The sequence below is a fragment of the Vipera berus genome (genome assembly GCF_964194415.1).
Source record: "Vipera berus genome assembly, chromosome: 8".
NCBI classification, from domain to species: Eukaryota; Metazoa; Chordata; class Lepidosauria; order Squamata; family Viperidae; genus Vipera; species Vipera berus.
In genome coordinates this window covers 25,513,664-25,533,228 of record NC_138211.1, presented here as the reverse complement: position 1 = coordinate 25,533,228, position 19,565 = coordinate 25,513,664, and the positions used below count along the sequence as shown (strand labels likewise).

General features: G+C 45.5%; 1 protein-coding gene across 3 annotated transcripts in view; it reads left to right on the top strand.

The window, feature by feature from the left end:
• Positions 1-1,320: 1,320 nt before the first annotated feature.
• ANXA4 (annexin A4) overlaps positions 1,321-19,565 on the top strand; it is a 31,114-nt gene continuing 12,869 nt past the window's right edge. The window contains exons 1-4 of one of the 3 annotated variants that reach the window (XM_081334183.1): positions 1,321-1,354; positions 12,175-12,230; positions 15,340-15,427; positions 17,950-18,044. In XM_081334183.1, the coding sequence (XP_081190309.1) occupies positions 1,336-1,354; positions 12,175-12,230; positions 15,340-15,427; positions 17,950-18,044 (258 nt within the window). In that variant the 5' untranslated portion in view covers positions 1,321-1,335. Of the gene's footprint in view, positions 1,355-1,577; positions 1,734-2,614; positions 2,792-12,174; positions 12,231-15,339; positions 15,428-17,949; positions 18,045-19,565 lie in introns of those variants that run through there. The other 2 variants (XM_081334184.1, XM_081334185.1) reach the window with 2 other exon arrangements.

Genomic DNA, 19,565 nt, shown 5'->3' with positions numbered 1-19,565 from the left:
TGATTGTGTGGATCACAACAAACTGTGGCAAGTTGTTAAAGAGATGGGCGTACCAGACCATCTTATTTGTCTGTTGAGAAACCTATATGCGGGTCAAGAAGCAACAGTGAGAACTGGACACGGAACCACTGATTGGTTCAAAATTGGGAAAGGAGTCCGGCAAGGCTGTATACTGTCACCCTGCCTATTTGACTTACATGCAGAGCACATCATGAGAAAGGCAGGGCTAGATGAATCAAAAGTTGGAATTAAGATTGCCGGGAGAAATATCTACAACCTAAGATATGCAGATGATACCACTCTAATGGCAGAAAGTGAAGAAGAACTAAAGAGCCTCGTGTTGCGGGTGAAGAAGGAGAGTGCAAAAGTTGGGTTGAAACTTAACATTAAGAAAACCAAGATCATGGCATCCGGCCCTCTCAATTCCTGGCAAATAGATGGGGAAGAAATGGAGGTAGTGACAGATTTTATTTTCCTGGGCTCCAAGATCACCGCAGATGGGGACTGTAGCCAAGAAATTAAAAGACGCTTGCTCCTGAGCAGGAAAGCCATGGCAAATCTAGACAGCACACTAAAAAGCAGAGACATCACCCTGTCAACAAAAGTGCGTATAGTCAAGGCTATGGTCTTCCCAGTTGCAATGTATGGCTGTGAAAGTTGGACCATAAGAAAGGCTGAGCGCCAAAGAATTGAAGCCTTTGAACTATGGTGCTGGAGAAGACTCCTGCGAGTCCCTTGGACTGCAAGGCGATCAAACCGGTCAGTCCTAGAGGAGATCAACCCTGACTGCTCTTTAGAAGGCCAGATCCTGAAGCTAAAACTCAAATCCTTTGGCCACCTAATGAGAAGGAAGGACTCACTGGAGAAGAGCCTAATGCTGGGAAAGATTGAGGGCAAGAGAAGAAGGGGATGACAGAGAATGAGGTGGCTGGATGGAGTCACTGAAGCAGCAGGTGTGAGCTTAAAGGGACTCCAGAAGATGTTAGAGGACAGGAAGGCCTGGAGGAACGTTGTCCATGGGGTCGCGATGGGTCGGACAGGACTTTGCAATTAACAACAACAACAATACTTCTGAATTGATTATGTGCTTTTGAATTTTAATTTTACGGTGAGATCTGCAATCTCCAATCTACACGAATTCTAGATGCAAAGGGCCTGGATTGAAGGCAATGTTGAAATCAGGAAATCAACAGCTTAAACCTGGCGCAGTTGCTGGCTGGGGAATTCTAGGAACTGAAATCCACAGGTGTCAAAGTTGCAGACCTTGAGAAGCCCTAATCCAGGCTGTCAAGGCCACCAGGAGGAGGGAAAGGAGACGCAGACAACTTACTGTACATGCGCACACTACACAAAGGTATCCATGACTACACCTGCAGAAACAGACCAAAAGACAGAGAAACAGAGAAATAAAGCTAGAAAGATTGTTAGATGGAGGGACAGCCAGCCGGCTATAAGTATTGATAGACCGAGAACGAGAGAGAGCGGAGCCCGCTGGCCTCGGGGGGGCTTTGCCGGGAGGTGCCCAGGCCGGATCCGCTGCTCCCGAGGCGCTCCTCCCACTGGGCGCCCCGGCCGCTTTCCCGGCCGCGCTGCAACCCGACCCGCGGAACTCCCGGCAGCCGCCGCCGCGAGGGCAGGCGTTCGCCCGTGGCCGCTCCCTGCAGGGTGGGCCTCGCCGTCCCTAAAAAGGAAGCGGAGCCGGGCCTCGCGGCTTCCCGGGCGAGGACGAGCAGGTAGGCGGGCGAGGCCAGGTGGCCGGAGCGGGTCCGGGTCGGGTTGCAGCGCTTCCCTCGACGGGGCGGAGGAGGGCCCTGGGTCCGGGCGTCGGGGCGGCCGCGAGCCACCTTCGGGCGGTCTTCCCCGCGGGCCGGCGCCGAGCAAGCGGGCGCGAGCGGGGCGCCGGGAGCCCGAGGCGGCGCCCGAGGGTGGCGGGCAGGGCACGGCCGCAGAGCCCGGCTGGCCCGCCGCGGACCGGCGTTGCTGGGCGCGCGGGCTGGCGCCGGGCCGGCCCCCGGGAGGCCGGAGAGCGGCCGAGGGCTTCTGCTTTCGCCCGCTGCGCTGCCTGCAATTCACCGGCCGGCGGAACGAGGGGCCGCGCTGGGCTCGGATTCCGCCGCGCGTCTCTTGCGGGATGAGAAGTTGCAAAGCGGCCGATCCGTCGATCTGCAACGATGCGAGGGGAGGCTTGGTGGGCAGGGAGTGTTTCCCCCCCCCCCCACTTTCCCCAGCTCCGATCTTGCTGCGAAGATTCAAGCGGAATCCCGGGTGGGGGAAGGGACAGAAGGTTGCAGAAGTTTGCAGTTTGCAGTTCAGCATGTCGGCGCTCAGCTGTTCGGTCACCGGTAGTCTCGACTTACAACTGTTCCTTTAGTGCAGCGTTTCCCAACCTTAGGAACTTGAAGATGCGTGGACTTCAACTCCCAGAATTCCCCAGCCAGCATAGCTGGCTGGGGAATTCTGGGAGTTGAAGTCCACGCATCTTCAAGTTCCTAAGGTTGGGAAACGCTGCTTTAGTGACCCTTCAAAGTTCAAAAGGCACAGGTGACTTATGACCATTTTTCACAGTTGCGACTTTTGCAGCATTGCCTTAATCACGTGATCAAAACTCAGAGGCTTGGCAACTGGTTCATATTTATGACCGTGGTTGTGTCCCAAGGTCACGGGATCCCCTTTTGCAACTTCTGACAAGCAAAATCGATGGGGAAGCCAAAGTCACTTAACAACCATGTTATTTAACAGCTGCCGTGGCCCACTGGACGCCAGGCTGCGCAAGCGGTGGGCAAGCGCACGGGTGAGTGAAGCTGCCTTTGTGCGAGTGGCACACATGCATGCGAAACCATCCCCTCCCCTCCCTCCCTCCCTCCCTGCTGCCACCGCTGCCGCCACCGCCAGTCCGCAGAGCCAGAATAGTTGGGGAAAGGATCACTGGGCTAACTTATTGGGAAAGGATAAATAATAATATGGAGCGGTTTATCTAAAACAATCCTGTGTCCCGCTGTGATTTCAACGGTGTCTTCTTTTTCCTTTGTGCTTGCAATGCAGCGGGCCAAAGGCATATAAGCTCTGGCTCTGCTTTTGCTCAGGTCTGCACAGCTTTGCCAGGAGCCCAAATATACACCGTGTGCATGTCAATAACATTCTGTTGTACCTTCAGCTGAAGCAGTGGGCAAAGGCAAGCGGGAGTCATAAATGCGAGCTAGCCCAAATTTCGATCACATGACCGCAGGGATGCTGCAATGGCCAGAACGTTGAAAACGAGTTGTAAATCCATTTCTTCAGTGCCCTCATAACTTTGAACAGTTGCTGAATGGATGGATGCAACTCAAGGACTGCCTGTATAATCCTACAGTTAGTTCCAGTGGGTCATATCGCTGGTGCTGAGTGTCTCTGTTGCAATGCAGACCTTAGTCACACTGTAGGCTATTGAACTGAAGGGGAAACTCAAATCCTTTGGCCACCTAATGAGAAGAAAGGACTCACTGGAATAGAAGAATAAGAATAAGAATAAGAATAGAAGAATAGAAGAAGGGGACGACAGAGAATGAGGTGGCTGGATGGAGTCACTGAAGCAGTAGGCGTGAGCTTAAATGGAGTCCAGAAGATGGTAGAGGACAGGAAGGCCTGGAGGAACGTGGTCCATAGGGTCGCGATGGGTCGGACAGGACTTCGCAACTAGCAACAACAACGAGGCTATTGAAAGAGGGCAGAGGAGGAAGAGGGGGCTCTGGAAAGGTCAGAGAAGCTAACCCAAGGGTGCTTTTTTCAAAAGGCAGCTGGACTTTCTTGGTTTTGCTTGTTGTTTTGCTTGGAAATATTTCGCTTCTCATCCAAGAAGCTTCTTCAGTTCTGACTGTAGAAGTTGAAATCTCTTCAAGAAAAAAAACAAAGTCAGTTGCCTTTTGAAAAAGCACCCTTGGGACAACCATGACCCGGGTGCCTGAGAATCTCCATAGACCTTCAGAGAAGCTGAGTTAGAGCAAGCAGGAGAACCGTCTAAAAGGGTCTCAACTTCGGTGCCAGCAGGAATGCCAAGTCTTCCCTAGCTGCTGTGGTAGAGATTTTGACCGCAACCAGGAGAGGCAGCTGCTGTGCGGTGCAGCAGGATCAGGACTTGTGACTCTGCTGACGGTCTAATGTTAGGCTGTCGGTAGTGGGATGGCTTGAAAAGGGTCAGACCAGTTCTTGAAGGCAATTGACCACACACCCTGCACAAGAGGTTGCTTGCACACCTGAAAAACTGAGAGCAATCCTTTTAAAGTGACCAGATGCGTTCTTCTCTAAGCAGCCGTTTAGAGTTGCTGGCCTCTTTTTTTCCAAGCCAGGCCCAGAGTGGAACAGGCACAACCGGAAATGTGGCTCCAAAATTTTCCATCACTCCACGTTGAGCGGTTGCAAAGCAGATGGAAATAAGACTAACTGACAGAATTATCCAGTGGGCAGAGGCTGGATTACGTTGCAAGGCAGGAAGCCAAAGTGAATTAGTTGGTTTGCATCCAGCCTCTGGGGGTTTTTATGGGTACCTTCCCTGTTTTAATCCTTTTGTTTGCTTTCAGTTACTTATTGAAGCTTCAGGGCATTAATAAGTATGTGGCGACATATAATTGATTTTCTGCCTGTGCAAAGATCGTCTCCTGGGTAGAAATTGGAGCAGAGACACATGAGGGGCTGCCTTGGGGAGATTGGGCCTGCTCATAAAATGGATGCCAGGCAGATTAAGTCTGCCAGCTTTATACACTCATGACTCATCCAGCCTGGAACAGATGTCGAAATTTCCACTTCTTGGGGAACTCCTCTGGTTTTGGCCCAGCCCACATTAGGGATGCCTTTGCAGTTCTCCCCAAGCTGTGTTGGGGTTGCCATTCTGAGGATTCCCCAGCCAGCTAGATTGGCTAGGGATTTGTGGAAAAGCATCCCCAGTATCTGGAGAGTGCCTGTTGTGATTCAGGCTGTGGGTTCGGCAGTTGGGTCGGATGACTCAGAGGAGGAGGGGGGTGTTGAAGAGCTTGCTGATGAGAGCCCTCAGCCAGGCCCCTCCCACCTGGTCACAACGGAGACCCAGCTGTGTGAGCCTGACAGCGTGGATGAAGATGACCCACAGCTGGCCCTGTTCAAGGACGCCCGACGCAGGAGACAGTCAATCAGGAGTAAACAGAGGAAGGCAATGGGGCACCTCGGAAGGAGGCAGAGAGAAGCCACGCCCTGAACTGTATAAAAGGGGAATGCGTGGGAGGGCTGGTTTGCTGAAGGCAACCGCTTGAATAGTTCCTGTTTCATAGCTCCTGTTTCATGGTTGGTGTCTTGTTTTGCTCTGTTTTATGTTAATAAATTTGGCAGGCTTAATTCCAGCCTCTTGCCGTTTGTAAAGGGGTTGTCCCTGCCTTTTCTGCAGGGCCAGTAGCAGGCTGGTACAGAACAGTGCCAGCCTATAGGGAAGGCTACACTAAGGACGTAGTTAGGCCAGAGGTTGGATTTATTTGCAAGAAGCTACGTAACCAGAATTTGTAGTCATACGGTTAGCTCACTAGATAGGACAGACCGGGGAAAAAACTCTACCCAAAGGCTAAAACTATCTTTATTGAAATGGGCTATTCAAATAGAAGGGACGCAGTGGCTCAGTGGGTTAGGACTGAGTTTGGCGGGTCGAATCCTGAGTGTCGTGTAGCAGAGTGAGCGCCTGTTACTCGTCCCAGCTTCTGCCAACCTAGCAGTTCAAAAGCACGTAAAAATGCAAGTAGAAAAATAGGGACCACTACGGTGGGAAGGTAACAGCGTTCCGTGCGCCTTTGGCGTCTAGTAATGCCGGCCACATGACCACGGAGACGTCCTCGGAGAAGTGCTGGCTCTTCGGCTTTGAAATGGAGATGAGCACCGGCCCCTAGAGTCGGAAACGACTAGCACGCACGTGCAGGGGAACCTTTATTGAAATAGACTGTTACCAGTTTGATTCTGCGTGACCCCTTCCTCCTCCATATACACATTTGGCTTTGGGAGGTGTCTACCTGAACTGCTTCCAAAGTTCTGGACTTAAAAATTGTTTTAGTCCTTTCGCCTAGGCTGCATCACCTCTGTATCTACAGAAATCCCCTTTCTAGGACAACTCAATGTGGCCAACTCAGCACAGCCAATTGGCTATGGCCAACTTTCCATGGCCAATTCGCTGTGGGACTTCAGTCAATCAAAATAGAGCTGGAAGGGACCTTGGAGGTCTTCTAGTCCAACCCCCTGCTCAAGCAGGAGAACCAATACCATTTCAGACAAATGCCTGTCCAGTCTTTTCTTAAAAACCTCCAGTGATTTAGCACCCAAAACATCTGGAGGCAAGCTGTTCCACTGGTTAATTGTTCTCACTGTTAGGAATTTCTTCTTAATCCTCAAGGTTGCTTCTCTCTTTGACTAGTTTCCATCCATTGTTTCTTGTCTTGCCTTCTGGTGCTTTGGAAAATAAGTTGACCCCCTCCTCTTTGTGGCAGCCTCTCAAATACTAGAATACTGCTATAATGTCACCCAAGTCCTTCTTTTCTCATTTCTGGTTCTGCCTCACAGCGACGCAGCTGAGGGACTGTAGGGCTTCGCACCCTGTGGCTGTTTTTGCCCTCCCAGGGTACCCTAAATGGGTCTGATATCACCCGGAGAGGCGACAAAGAAGGAGGGGCACCCTGATGATCACGGAACAATGGCAGTTGATCCGTTCATTCCGGGGGAAGACCTCCAACCTGACAGGAGAAAGGTTAGCTGCACACCAGCGTCTAGCCCAAGCTGCCAGCAGCTGAAGTCCAAGAGCACAAACCAGAACAATGGTGAACAGAGTGCTTGGAACTAGGTGAGAGTATCGATCATCTCTCCTCTATTTTGTAACTGATTAATTGGAAAAGATCCCCAAAGCAAGAAATCCTCTGAAAGTGAAAGGAGGGGATCACATCTCCACCCCACCATAGACGGAAGCAGTGAATTAACTTCCAAGAGGGAAAGAAATATAATGAAATGAAATTAATATTACTATAGTCTGGATAAATCTGAAAATTAAGAAAATGTTAAGATTTTATATCCTAAAGAGTCCTGATGATGTTTTTAAAAAATTATTTGTTTAAAAAGTTGGAAAATAAATAATTACTGACATCTAGTGGAGAACTAGAGCATAGAACAATAGCATAACACTGACTCAGAAATTGGTAAGATGCCTAGAAATAAAGAATAATCTGTTCCCTTGAATTTTAATAACGTTCAGCTAAATAGAAAACTGCTAGGAACAAAGAAAGAAAACATACTGGGCCACCCATAAGCTTAAGTGTCTGCAGAAAAAAAAACTTTAACTGTTGTCTAAACTCAAGGATCGTTTGCAGAGAAAGAAAATCTTTGACTCTTGGCTAATCTTCTATGGGGGGAATTTACTGGAAGGCTTTAGGGTGGCGAAACATTTTGCTGCAATTCTGACTGGTTGATAATTCAAAGACCCCTGAACAGAAGAATTGTTATAAAACACTGCTTCCACTGATGCCTTGATCATTGGAAACACTTTGGTTTACAAAAACCATATATAAAGATAAGAACTATATAAGACTTGGTTGTTTGGATTTTAAGATTGACTGGTTTGATAAGGCTAAACACAGAGACGATGGTATGGGTGAAAGACTATCTGGAGAGAGGAGACAAAATGGATATTGCATACCTATCTAAAAGTGACAGGAAACCACACCTAACATTCCCTTCTGAAGGACCTAGCCTGGAACATCAGAGATCTGCAGGAGTAATACTCCAAGATGAGACAAATAGTTTCCAGTAGGAAATGTATGCAATGCTACAACAGATTAAAGTGACAATGGTTTCAAACCACGATGAGATTAAAAACCACTTTGTTGACATAAATGAGCACATCTTCAATTTAAAATCACAAAAAACTCTCAGAAAACTACAGTAAAGAATGAACAAACAAACCAGATAACAGAACACAAACTAGAAGAAAGTGACTTAAACAAGGAAGCTACAAATGAGTAGAACTATAACTTAATACAAACAGAAAAAAAAATCTACAAAATTTTGCCACAACAATGAAAATGGAAAAGATATCTGTCAGGAGTTCAAAACAAAGTTGAGGATAAGAAAAAAGATTTAATAAAATGGATTATAGAGCTGCCAGGAGAATCATTAGAGTCTGGAAGACAAAAAGCAGACATCATATACAACTTGTCTTTTTTACGAAAATATTTACGAAAATACAGGAATCCCCTGGCAAGTAGAATATACTAACTTGGAAAGCTACTTGGCAAAAGAAGAAGGCCAGAGTTAGATTCAAGAGACCTGATTTGACTTACCAGATGGAGTACTACATGACTAAACGCTTGTTTGAACATGGTTAAAAGAATAGATAATTTTGGATATAATGGAGCTATAGTAAGAGGGATAAGAGACATAAGTGGTATAGTATTTTTATAATATATGACCTATAAAAATATTGGATGATGTGAATGAAAAGTTAGGACATTTAAAGGTAATTAATTTTGAGAGAAGTATGACCGAGAAGAATGATTTGAATACTGAGGGAAAATTAAGCTTAAATAAGAATTTTGAAAACAGGACATATAGTGACTTAACCAGATAACTTTTACAAATATAATTGAAACATAAGCCAACCAGAAAAGATGTTATATGTTGATGTTATAAGATATATAAGTAGTATAGTATCTTTATAATATATGAAATATGAAAATATTGGGATGGTATGAAATGTTTGGATATTTAAAGGTAATCAATTTTAAGAAAATTATGACTGATAAGAATGGTCTGAATATCGTCCGGTGGCAAGGCGTCGCTGGAGGCAGCCATTTTTTGGCTGTCAGCCTCGCGGCTCCGTAGAGCCACCGAAAACAGCACCGATCAGCTGTTTCGGCGGCTCGGAAGCCCCCTCCTCGGGAGAAGAGGAGGGGGTGAGCGCCCAGGTAGGGGTAGAGCTCTCCGGGGCCGCCAGAACTTAAAGTTTTGGCGGCTGAAGGATTGAGCCCCCCCGAAGCCTGGGCATGCTCCGGACTGCGAGGCGCTTCTGCTCCGGGTTTTTTGGAGCAGAACAGGGCGTTCGCAACCATCCCTGCTAGCAAGAAAGAACTTTGGAGAACGAGGACGCAGGCAGAGCGATGCAGGAGATTTTGGTGAAGATGGTCTTTTGATCTTTAACTCAATGGACTTTGCTGAGCTCGTAAGTGGAAGTGCGTAGCTAACAATAGTGGGTGAAAATGGCGGCTATATCTTCTAAAGTTCCTGCTCTGGTGCAGCAGTCTTCGTTGAAAACTTTATTGTCCCCTGCACCCGTATCTGCATCAGCCCTTACAGTAAAAGATTTGCAGAATGTGCTGCAAGAGACTATGGAAAAGCAAATGCAACAATTTGCTGAGATAATGGATAAAAAGTTGGAGGAGAAGTTAACAGAAAAACTAGCTAAGGTTATGGATGAAAAGATTACAGAGAAATTAACAGAAATGAGAGCAGACATTTTATCTGCATTGCAAGGCATGGCTATATGTATTGAGAATTTGGATGAAAGAGTGGAAGATCTCAGTCAAAATGATATTAGATTGGAAGCAAAAATGACAGAAACTGAAAATGTGGTAGAGAAAATTGATTGTGATTTGACCTCGACACAGTATTATCAGATGGAGTTTGCTTTAAGGATTAGAGGCTTAAAAGAAAATGCTAAAGAAAATTTGAAGAAAATGGTTTCTGAGGCTCTGGAAGGAGTGCTGGGGCGACCAGCAGATGAAATAATGGAAGATATAGATAAAATTTTTCATGTTAATTCTTGGATTGCAAGACAAAGGAAATTACCCAGAGATGTGGTGGTTTATTTTACAAAGAGAATGATTAGAAATGAAGTTATTCAGGCCTCCTACATCATTGATTTTGTAATTGCTGAGCAAAAAGTTTTGATTTTAAAAGAGATCCCTCCAAGAATTTTAAGAAAAAGGAAGGAATTTGCTTTTTTGACACAAGAATTGAGACGACGTGATAATCAAGTTTAGATGGCAGATACCAGTGGGCATGGTGGTGACCTATGAAGGTACGAGGCATCGTCTTACTACGGTGATTCAGGCACGTGATTTCTACAGTAATGTTTTAAAAGCAGCCCCCATACCATTTTTGGAATCTACAAAGAAGAAAGGTGAGAGAGAGTCTCAATGATGCAGAGAGAATCTACAAGGTGCTGAAGGAATAATACAGACAGATGAGAAAGTTACAGGAGTGGATCAAATTTCAGTATCACTGGAGGAGGCCAGAAATTGGAAGAGGCGTGCTGCTTCTAGACGAATGAACCAAGCCTGAAGATTTAGTTGCATAACTGAAGGAGATAATAATGTAATAAGGATTATGGGAATTGAAATTGTTAGAAGGGCTAAATATTTGGGGATATACTTTTCACCCTTATAAAATAACTATGTGTTGTAATATTTTATGTTGCTTTAATTTTAAGATAATTATGAAAAATTTAATTGGGAAGATTTGTAGTAGTGCTTACTGAAATTTTGTAGGTTATGATTTGCTATTTGGTTGGTATGTATATTTATGGTGTGATAAGAAGGTGGATATTCTGTTCCAGGTATACACTTTGTGATATGCTCTGGTGCAACTTTGGGAAAAATTATAGATGAAAGTTAACTTGTAATATCTTTATGGGTAATAATGAAACATGTAATAGAAAATATAAGAATGATGTGACTATATAAAAAAAATTTTAAGTTTGGAAAGTAATGTATGGTACTTTAAACTGTATAATATATTAGGAGAAGGAAAGGTTGTATAAACTTGGTTTTAGTATGGAAATTTAAAGCCCAGTTGGAAAGAAGAATAGTTTTTAATAATTGATATAAAATTGTTTTGTCTGTGATTGTTCTTATTGGGTATTATTGATATTATTGTGGTGGATATTAAATGGATGTTGAATTTAACTATGGCAGTAAGATTTCTAGTTAAAAGGTAGAATTACTGATTACAGAAGAATGGACTGTAAAGTTTTTAATTTCGAGGATATGGTAAAGATCTTAGTGCACCTGAAAGACTATTTGTAACAGAGAGATACCACGGAGCAAATATGGGACTAAAAGTATTATTTTGCATTTGAATAATTACTGATATGATATATATACGTTTGGAGTTTATCTATATGAGTTAAAGTGCGATAGTTTAAATAGTTTAGGATTGTTTGCATAAGTTAGATTATGATTGTTTGTATTTTTATACCCTGTACTCAGCTCTGGGAAGTGGGGGGGGGGAAGGGAGGGAGGGGTTGGGGAGGGCTGGGGAGTGGGAAGAGGGTGGGAGGGGAGGGGGTTGGGAGGGGTTTTGTTTTGCTAAAGATAAAATGTATTGTAAAACTTTTCAATAAAAAAAAAGAATGGTCTGAATATCAAGGGGAAATTAAGTATAAATAAGAATTCTGAAAACAGAATGCATAGTGATTTAATAAGATGACTTTCACAAATACAATTGAAATATAAGTTAATCAGATATTATATATGGATGTCATTGTTACTTGTACAAAATAGAAAAAATGTCTATATCCAACTTTGTATGCATTGAAAGTATTAAGAAATATCTGTCTAATGCTGACAATATTATTGGAAGAAGGGAAGATCAAGAAAACAGACTTAATATATTATGGAATTATAGAAATTAATTATTATTGATTGTTTTTTAAATATATGAACCCAGATAACATGCTGTTTACTAAACACTAAAGATTGTTATTGTAAAAAAATCAATAAAATATACTAAAAAAAGTCCTACTTTTTTCTAGACTAGTCATACCTAATTCTTGTAAACATTCTTCATATGTTTTGGTCTCCAGGCAAGGCCGTGCTGATTTTTTCACCCAACGTATCTTTGGTGTAGCTTATGTTCAATTAAGATTGAATGAAATCACTTGCATACACTTAATACAATTAGTTCCTCTTTTAAAACTGGCAATTCTTTGCAATTATGAGGGAGGGGGATTTGAAGGCACCCACACTGAAAGTCTTCAGGGCCCAGATATACCCATTTGGTACATGTTTCCCTGCTGTGGATGTTCATGCCCACCAATAAACTTTCCAAGCGTCAGACATTGTTTAATATTCCTCTTTAATAGCAAAAAGGGCCTTTCTTCCTGTGTTTGCTGAGCTTTATCATAATTTATTCTCTTTTTTATTGCAGGGACCGTCTGCAGGGCTGACTGGTTGCTAGAGAATTGCACAAAGTTTATTGCCATGGTACGTGGTTTTGCTTGCTTGAAGTCCCAGGCGGTGCCTGGCTACCCTGCATCTGATCAAAGGTTCAGTGTCCTGAGCTGTTGGCTCAGGGCAATTAAACAGATGGAATAAATCTTCTGGAGAGGGTAAATGTTATTCTTGGGAACAGCTAATATGAGGGTTTGGTGTGGCAGCAAAGGTGGCAGTTGGCCAAGTGTGATGTGTAGTTGTATTCTGCTGCACAGTATAATTGCCGCTGAAGATAAAACCTTTTCTGGTCAGGGTAAATCTAAATTCAGTTCCTTTATTTTGGGTTCAATGAATAGGGTGACCCTAGCCATTGTGTGCCATGAATGGTGGTTTAAGGCTTTGTTTCTTATGCCAAGGTAGCCAATTGTGTACTCAGCAAACCATAGTTAAACCTTGGTTTAGCACTAGGTGGAAAACCCAGGTAACTTTCCTTCCCTTTGCTACTTTCATTGTGTAGACAAGCACCGGGGCCATTTGAAACTGCTTTGTGTCAACTGGACTTTGTCAAAGTCCATGGGGTTCAACCTGGCCTGCTCCCCTAGTGAGGCTGTGGCAGAAGATTTTCTCCAGCTTTTCTTTAAGTGGCAGCAAAGCTTCTGTTGCAGCCCAGTGCTACCCACAGGTCTCTAACCTGCTCTGCAGGTGACCCTGGAAGCTTAAAATTCACCAGCAGTTTCTGGCGTAGGATGACAGCTCCTAATTACTTCCTTGAGAGCCAGTTTGATGTAGAGATTCAAGCTCTGGAGAAGCAGCAGCATGCAACTGGGGGAATTTGGGCCAAACCTTCCCTTTTAGGTCCAGGAAGAAGAAGGCGTGAGGGAGAAACTGCCAAGGAAATTGCAGGGACTAATTCTCCAGGTCATCAGGAGTCAAGGCTGACTCAAGGGAGAGAGACAGCTTGGTGGGGTGATTAAAGGCCCCAGGCTAGAAACCAGGAGAATTTGGGCCAAGCTCTTCTCATCCCTAGAAAGAAGAAAGGCAAAACTACTTCTGAATCTGTCCAGCAGTCAAGATTGGTTTGGAGGCACGCACATACAAATTCCTTGTTTTGGGTCTGAAGGGCATTTGGCTCAGCGGCTGTTCCCAAATCCATTTCTGGGATTAATCACCTTTAATCTCCATTTCTTCTGATCTTGCCTGTATCATCAGAAGAGCCTCCATCTGAGGGAGGGAGATCAAGGGGTGTGTGCCAGTCCTGGACTTTCTGAGAGGATAAACATCTTTATGATGTCTCTGGTGAAACTCAGCAGGAGGGGATGCAGTGAGCAGATGGAGCAGGGTCCTTTAGTTGAACTGATCTCAAAGAGTTCAGGAAGGGGAGGAAAGGTCTTCCCTTGGTGTGGGAGGGGGGAAACAGAGAGTTGCTGACTTGGCACTCTTGAGTTCAGGTACAGTCAACTGGCTCTTTGAAATTAATCTTGTTTCCTCTTCCTACTGGGGCAGGACAGCCCCTTCCCAAGGCAGCTTGTTGGTTCCTTCTGATGCCCCTGTTAGTCCTGAGCTGCAGTTTTGGGCAACTTGCTCATCCTCTGCAACGTAGACATCCCACCCATCACAATGTCCTTGTGCAAGATGAGCACAGTGAGTGGGCATAATGGAGGAGATCCCCTTTGCCTTGCCGTGGCCTTATCCCCTGTCACCAGATCCTGCAGTTTGAACAGGATTTATTTATTTATTTAATTGGATTTATATACCGCCCTTTCCCGCAGGACTCAGGGCGGTTTACAGAGTATTTAAAACAAGAAATACAAAAGTTAAAAACAATTAAAAATAATTACAACAGTCCCTGAAAAAGTAAAAAACCCCAATTAAAATTAAAATTAAAATTCTCAGCCTGGGCCAGAGAGCTCGAAGAGCCAGGTCTTCAGGTCCCGGCGGAATGAACGGAGGTCGGGGGCAGTCCTAAGCTCCACGGGCAGCTGGTTCCAGAGGGCAGGCGCACCCACTGAGAAGGCCCTCCCCCTGGGTGTTACCCGCCGGCAATCTTTTACCGCCGGCACCCTGAGAAGTCCCTCCCTGTGGGAGCGCACTGGACGAAGGGAGCTTGATGCTGGCAGCAGGTGTTCCCTCAGATATCCCGGACCCAAGCCATTTAGGGCTTTATAGGTCATCACCAGCACCTTGAATCTCACCCGGAGGGCAACCGGAAGCCAATGCAGCTCGCGGAGTAGAGGTGTTACATGGGAGTATCGGGAAACCCCCATCACAACTCGCGCGGCCGCATTCTGCACCAGCTGAAGCCTCCGAGTGGTCCTCAAGGGCAGCCCCATGTAGAGAGCATTGCAGTAGTCTAAACGGGAGGTCACGAGCGCATGAGTGACTGTGCGTAGGGCATCTCGGTCCAGGTAGGGTCGCAACTGGATGGTATTTCATGCACTGCGGTCAGCAAAGGTTTATGCTGAAATACATGTATTAGCTTTTAAGATGGCCCAAAACATTGGTTGCTTCCATTGCAGAAGTTAACACAACAAAGAATGTACTAGGACACTTGCGAGATCTCTGTTGGCTAACCGAGATGAATTTTGCAAAGTCTAAATTGTCTGTTGATATCCTGGGAGGTTGGAGAAAGTTGGTCTGAATTCAGCACTGCTTCCTTATCCCCATCCTCTTGTGCTGCAAAGTCTTTGGCTTACAGCCATTTCTTTAATGATGGTTTAAATTTAAAATGGCATTGAAAAAAGTGACCTATGACCGGTTTTACACTTACAACCATTGCAGCTTCCCCACATGGTCTCGGGTTTGGGATTCGACTTCTTGGCAACTGGCATGGATTCATTACAGTTGCCCTCTCCCGAGGTCATGTGATCTCCATTGCAATCTTCCCAACTGGCTTCTAACAAGCAAAGTCAATGGGGGAAGCCAGATTCACTTAATGACAGCATGAGTCATTTAACAACCACAGTGATTCACTTTAAAAATGTGGCAGAAAGATGTTAAAATGGGACACAATGCACTTAACAATTCTTTTGCTTAGCAACGGAAACTTTGGGCTCTATTGTGGTCATAAGTCAAATATTCCTTGTAAATCTGGACTTTTTTATTGCTTCCTCTGTTTTTCCAACTCTCCTGGGCTTTGATTTTTGACATTCTGTGGCTTTAGGCAGGAACCAGAGGAACCATCAAAGGGACCTCCAACTTCAACCCTGAGGCTGATGCCCAGAACCTCCGTAAAGCTATGAAAGGCTTGGGTGAGTGCTCAGCTTTATTCTTGATTTATTGCTGTGAAGTTGTAGTGTTTCTGCCTCAAAGTCCCCTTTGACCAGGCCATTAAGAAGCATGAAAAGATCCTCTTTTCCTACCTGGCACCCTTGGATTGGAGCTCCCAAAATTTTCAACCAGAAGCTTATTATGCCTGCTGCGAATTCCCAAAGGTGCTTTTTTCAAAAGACAACTGGACTTGGTTTTTTGTCTTTGAAAATGTTTTGCTTCTCATCCAGGAAGGTTCTTCAGTTCAAGAAGAGAAGGAAGTCCAGTTGCCCTTTGGGAAAAGCAGCTTTGGATGATTAAGTGTCTCCATAATAATTTAATTTAATAATTTAATTTGTATACCGCCCTTCTCCCGAGGGACTCAGGGCGGTGAACAGGGCAATACATAGTAAAAAACCGAATACAAAAATTAAAAGCGATTAAACCATTATGCCCATAATAATTAATACATCTTAAAATTAGAGCTATTTATAAAAACCCAACCCCATCCCATCAGACCAGGCCAGCTTGTTCGAAAAAGAAGGTTTTAAGATCGCGCCGGAAGGAGCGAAGGTCGGGGGCCATCCGGAGCTCAACCGGTAAGCGGTTCCAAAGGTCTGGCGCGCCCACAGAGAACGCTGTCCCCCTGGGGGTCACCAATCGGCATTCTTTGATCGGCGGCACCCTGAGGAGGCCCTCTCTGTGGGAGCGCACTGGACGGAGGGAAGTTGACGCCGGCCGCAGGTGTTGCCGTAGGTAGTCCGGACCCATGCCATGAAGGGCTTTGTAAGTCATCACTAGGACCTTGAACCTCACCCGGAGAGCAACCGGTAGCCAATGCAGCTCGCGGAGCAAAGGTGTAACATGGGAGTATCGGGAAACCCCCAAGACAACTCGCGCGGCTGCATTTTGCACCAGTTGAAGTCTCCGGGTGGACCTCAAGGGCAGCCCCATGTAGAGAGCATTACAGTAGTCCAGACGAGAGGTCACGAGCGCATGAGTGACTGTACGCAAGGCATCCCGGTCTAGATAGGCGAACCTGGGCAAAGGCCCCCCTAGTCACAGCTCCAATATGCTCTTCCAAAGAGAGCTGTGAATCTAGAAGGACCCCCAAGTTGCGAGCCCTATCTACAGGGGGTAATAGCTCACCCCCCATGGCCAATGATGGAATGATCGGAATTTCCCGGGATGCCGGCACGAACAGCCACTCAGTCTTGTCAGGGTTGAGTCGAAGCCTGTTCCTCCCCATCCAGACCTGGACCGCCTCCAGGCAACGGGACATCACGTCGAGGGCATCGCTGGGGTGGTTTGGGGTAGAAATAAAAAGTTGGGTATCATCAGCATATTGGTGATACCCAACTCCAAAACCACGAATGATCTCACCCAGCGGCTTCATATAGATGTTGAACAGGAGAGGCGAGAGAACCGATCCCTGAGGAACTCCACAAATGAGAGGTCTCAAGGTCGATCTCTGCCCCCCTGCCAACACCGACTGCGAACGTCCCAGAAGGTAAGAGGAGAACCACTGGAGAACTGTGCCTCCCACTCCTAACCCTCTGAGACGTCGCAGCAGGATACCATGGTCGATGGTATCAAAAGTCGCTGAGAGATCTAAAAGGACTAGGACAGAGGAGCAACCTCTGTCCCGAGCCCGCCAGAGATCATTCACCAGCGCGACCAATGCCGTCTCCGTGCTGTACCCGGGCCTGAAACCCGATTGGTACGGGTCTAGGTAATCAGCTTCATCCAAGAACAAAGGGAGCTGCTGCGCCACCACGCTCTCAACAACCTTCGCCAAAAAGCGAAGGTTGGAGACCGGACGATAGTTGTTTAAAATTGCTGGGTCCAAGGCAGGCTTCTTGAGGAGGGGTCTCACCATAGACGTCCTGCTGGGAATTGTAAGCCCTGCCCAGCTGGAGGTGGGAAGGCTAAACTTGTTTTGTGCAGAGAGCGTTCAGAAAAGAAATCGCACAGAGATGCATCAAAGAGACCATGAGAAATAGTAGAGCCTTGGTGGAGCAGTGGGCTAATGCCTCCTTCAGTAACACCAGCTGCCTGCAATTAGTGCAGGTTCGCATCCCACCAGGCTCAAGGTTGACTCAGCCTTCCATCCTTCCGAGGTAGGTAAAATGAGGACCCAGATTGTTGGGGGCAATAAGCTGACTTTGTAATAATGCCGCTTGGGGGGGTGTAAAAGCCCTAATAAGCAGGCATATACATAGAATGAAGGCTACTGCTAAGCTTGTAAGCCGCCCTGAGTCTTCGGAGAAGGGCGGGATATAAATGGGATTTTAAAAAAAATAGCCTTGTTCTGAATTAGGTCCAAACTCTGGCATTCTCTCCTCAGATTTGTGTTTCCTGTGGCCTTGCTCTGGAGGTCCTGATTAACTGGATTTTCCTGTTTGCTAAACATGTACTTGATCTCACCTACCAGCTTCTCCCCATATTCTGCTCCATGGATTCTAGTTTCAATTGCTTGGTCCTCTTTCTTGCCCTTCTCTGAATCTCCAGTCTCTTGTCCCAGGTACTGATGAAGATGCCATCATTGACATCGTGGTCAACAGGAACTTGTCCCAACGGCAGGAGATTAAGATCGCCTACAAATCCAGTATTGGTCGGGTAGGTAGCACTGAATGTGAACTCTGGGACTGGATTCACATACAGACTGCAAATTTGAGGGGGCTGGAAATTGCATAAAACTATTAACATTGGCAGTGGAATGAATAGCGAGAAAATTTGAGAAGAGCCACATCAGGTATGTGTGAATCTGGGGCTTTCTCCTTCTTGATGTGGAACTGAATCATTCTTGGATGGTCTTCACAAAGAGTGTGACTTCTTGGTTCTCCTGGATCTTTTGCTGGGTTTTGATGCCACTTACTTCATTTTACGCTGTGTATGGACTTAAAAATAAGATGCTAGTATGACAGGGATTGTTCTCATGCCTGTAGGGCTGTGTTTAGAACACCGGTGTGGGTTAAAGACCCATGGCTATAGAGCTGTGAGAATGCTGAAAGTAGACATCCTTATGGTGAAGTTCCTCCCTGTTCAGTGATGGTTGCTGTTGAGCTTTCTAAGCTTGAGGGATCAACTTAAGAGCCGTATGGGCCTGATTACTGGAGGGATCATCTGGCTTCTATAACAGTGGTCTCCAAACTTGGCAACTTTCATAATCATAATCGTAATAGTAAAGTTGGAAGGGACCTTGGAGGTCATCTAGTCCAACCCCCTGCTCAGGCAGGAAACCCTATCCCATTTCAGACAAATGGCTGTCCAGTCTCTTCTTAAAAACTTCCAGTGTTGGAGCATTCACCGCTTCTGGAGGCAGGTTGTTCCACTGGTTAATTGTTCTAACTGTCAGGAAGTTTCTCCTTAGTTCTAGGTTGCTTCTCTCCTTGATTAGTGTCAGACTCATCTAAATCATTTATGAAGATATTGAAGAGTACCAGGCCTGAGACGGAACCTTGTGGTAACCCACTGCTTACTTCCCTCAATGTAGAACTACACACTGAGTGTGGTTTGTCAGTCAATTACGAATCCCTCTGGTGATGATGCTGTCTATCCCACATTTTTCTTGCTTACCAAGAAGTAGGTTGTGGTCTACTTTGTCGAATGCCTTACTGTGTTCAAAGCACTTCACTGGTCTACTAATTTAGTCATTTTGTCAAAGAATGAAATAAGTTTGGTTTGGCATGATCTGTTTTTAACAAACTCGTGCTGGCTTCTAGTTATAACTTTATTTGTTTCTAGATATTCACAGATCTGTTTTTTTGGTTATCTTTTCCAATATCCTCCCAGGTATTGATGTTAGGCTGATTGGTCTGTAGTTCTGTGGGTCTGAGTTTTTTCCCTCTTTCTTGAAAATGGGAACCACATCAGCTCTTTTCCAAACCTCTGGTAGATCCCCTGTGCTCCAGGATTTTTGACATATACGGTAAAACTCTGGGATGTAATCCATCAAAACCAATCACAAATCCCAAGAAAACAAATCAAACAATGAGGTAGGGAGTGATGAGAAAAAAGAAAAATTTAAACAATAATCAGGAGATGCAGGAAACATACCCACAGACAGGCATAAAGGTCTTAAATGCTCAAAGCCTGGAGAACAAACAGGCTCTTTTATAGGTGTCTGCATATTTTTTT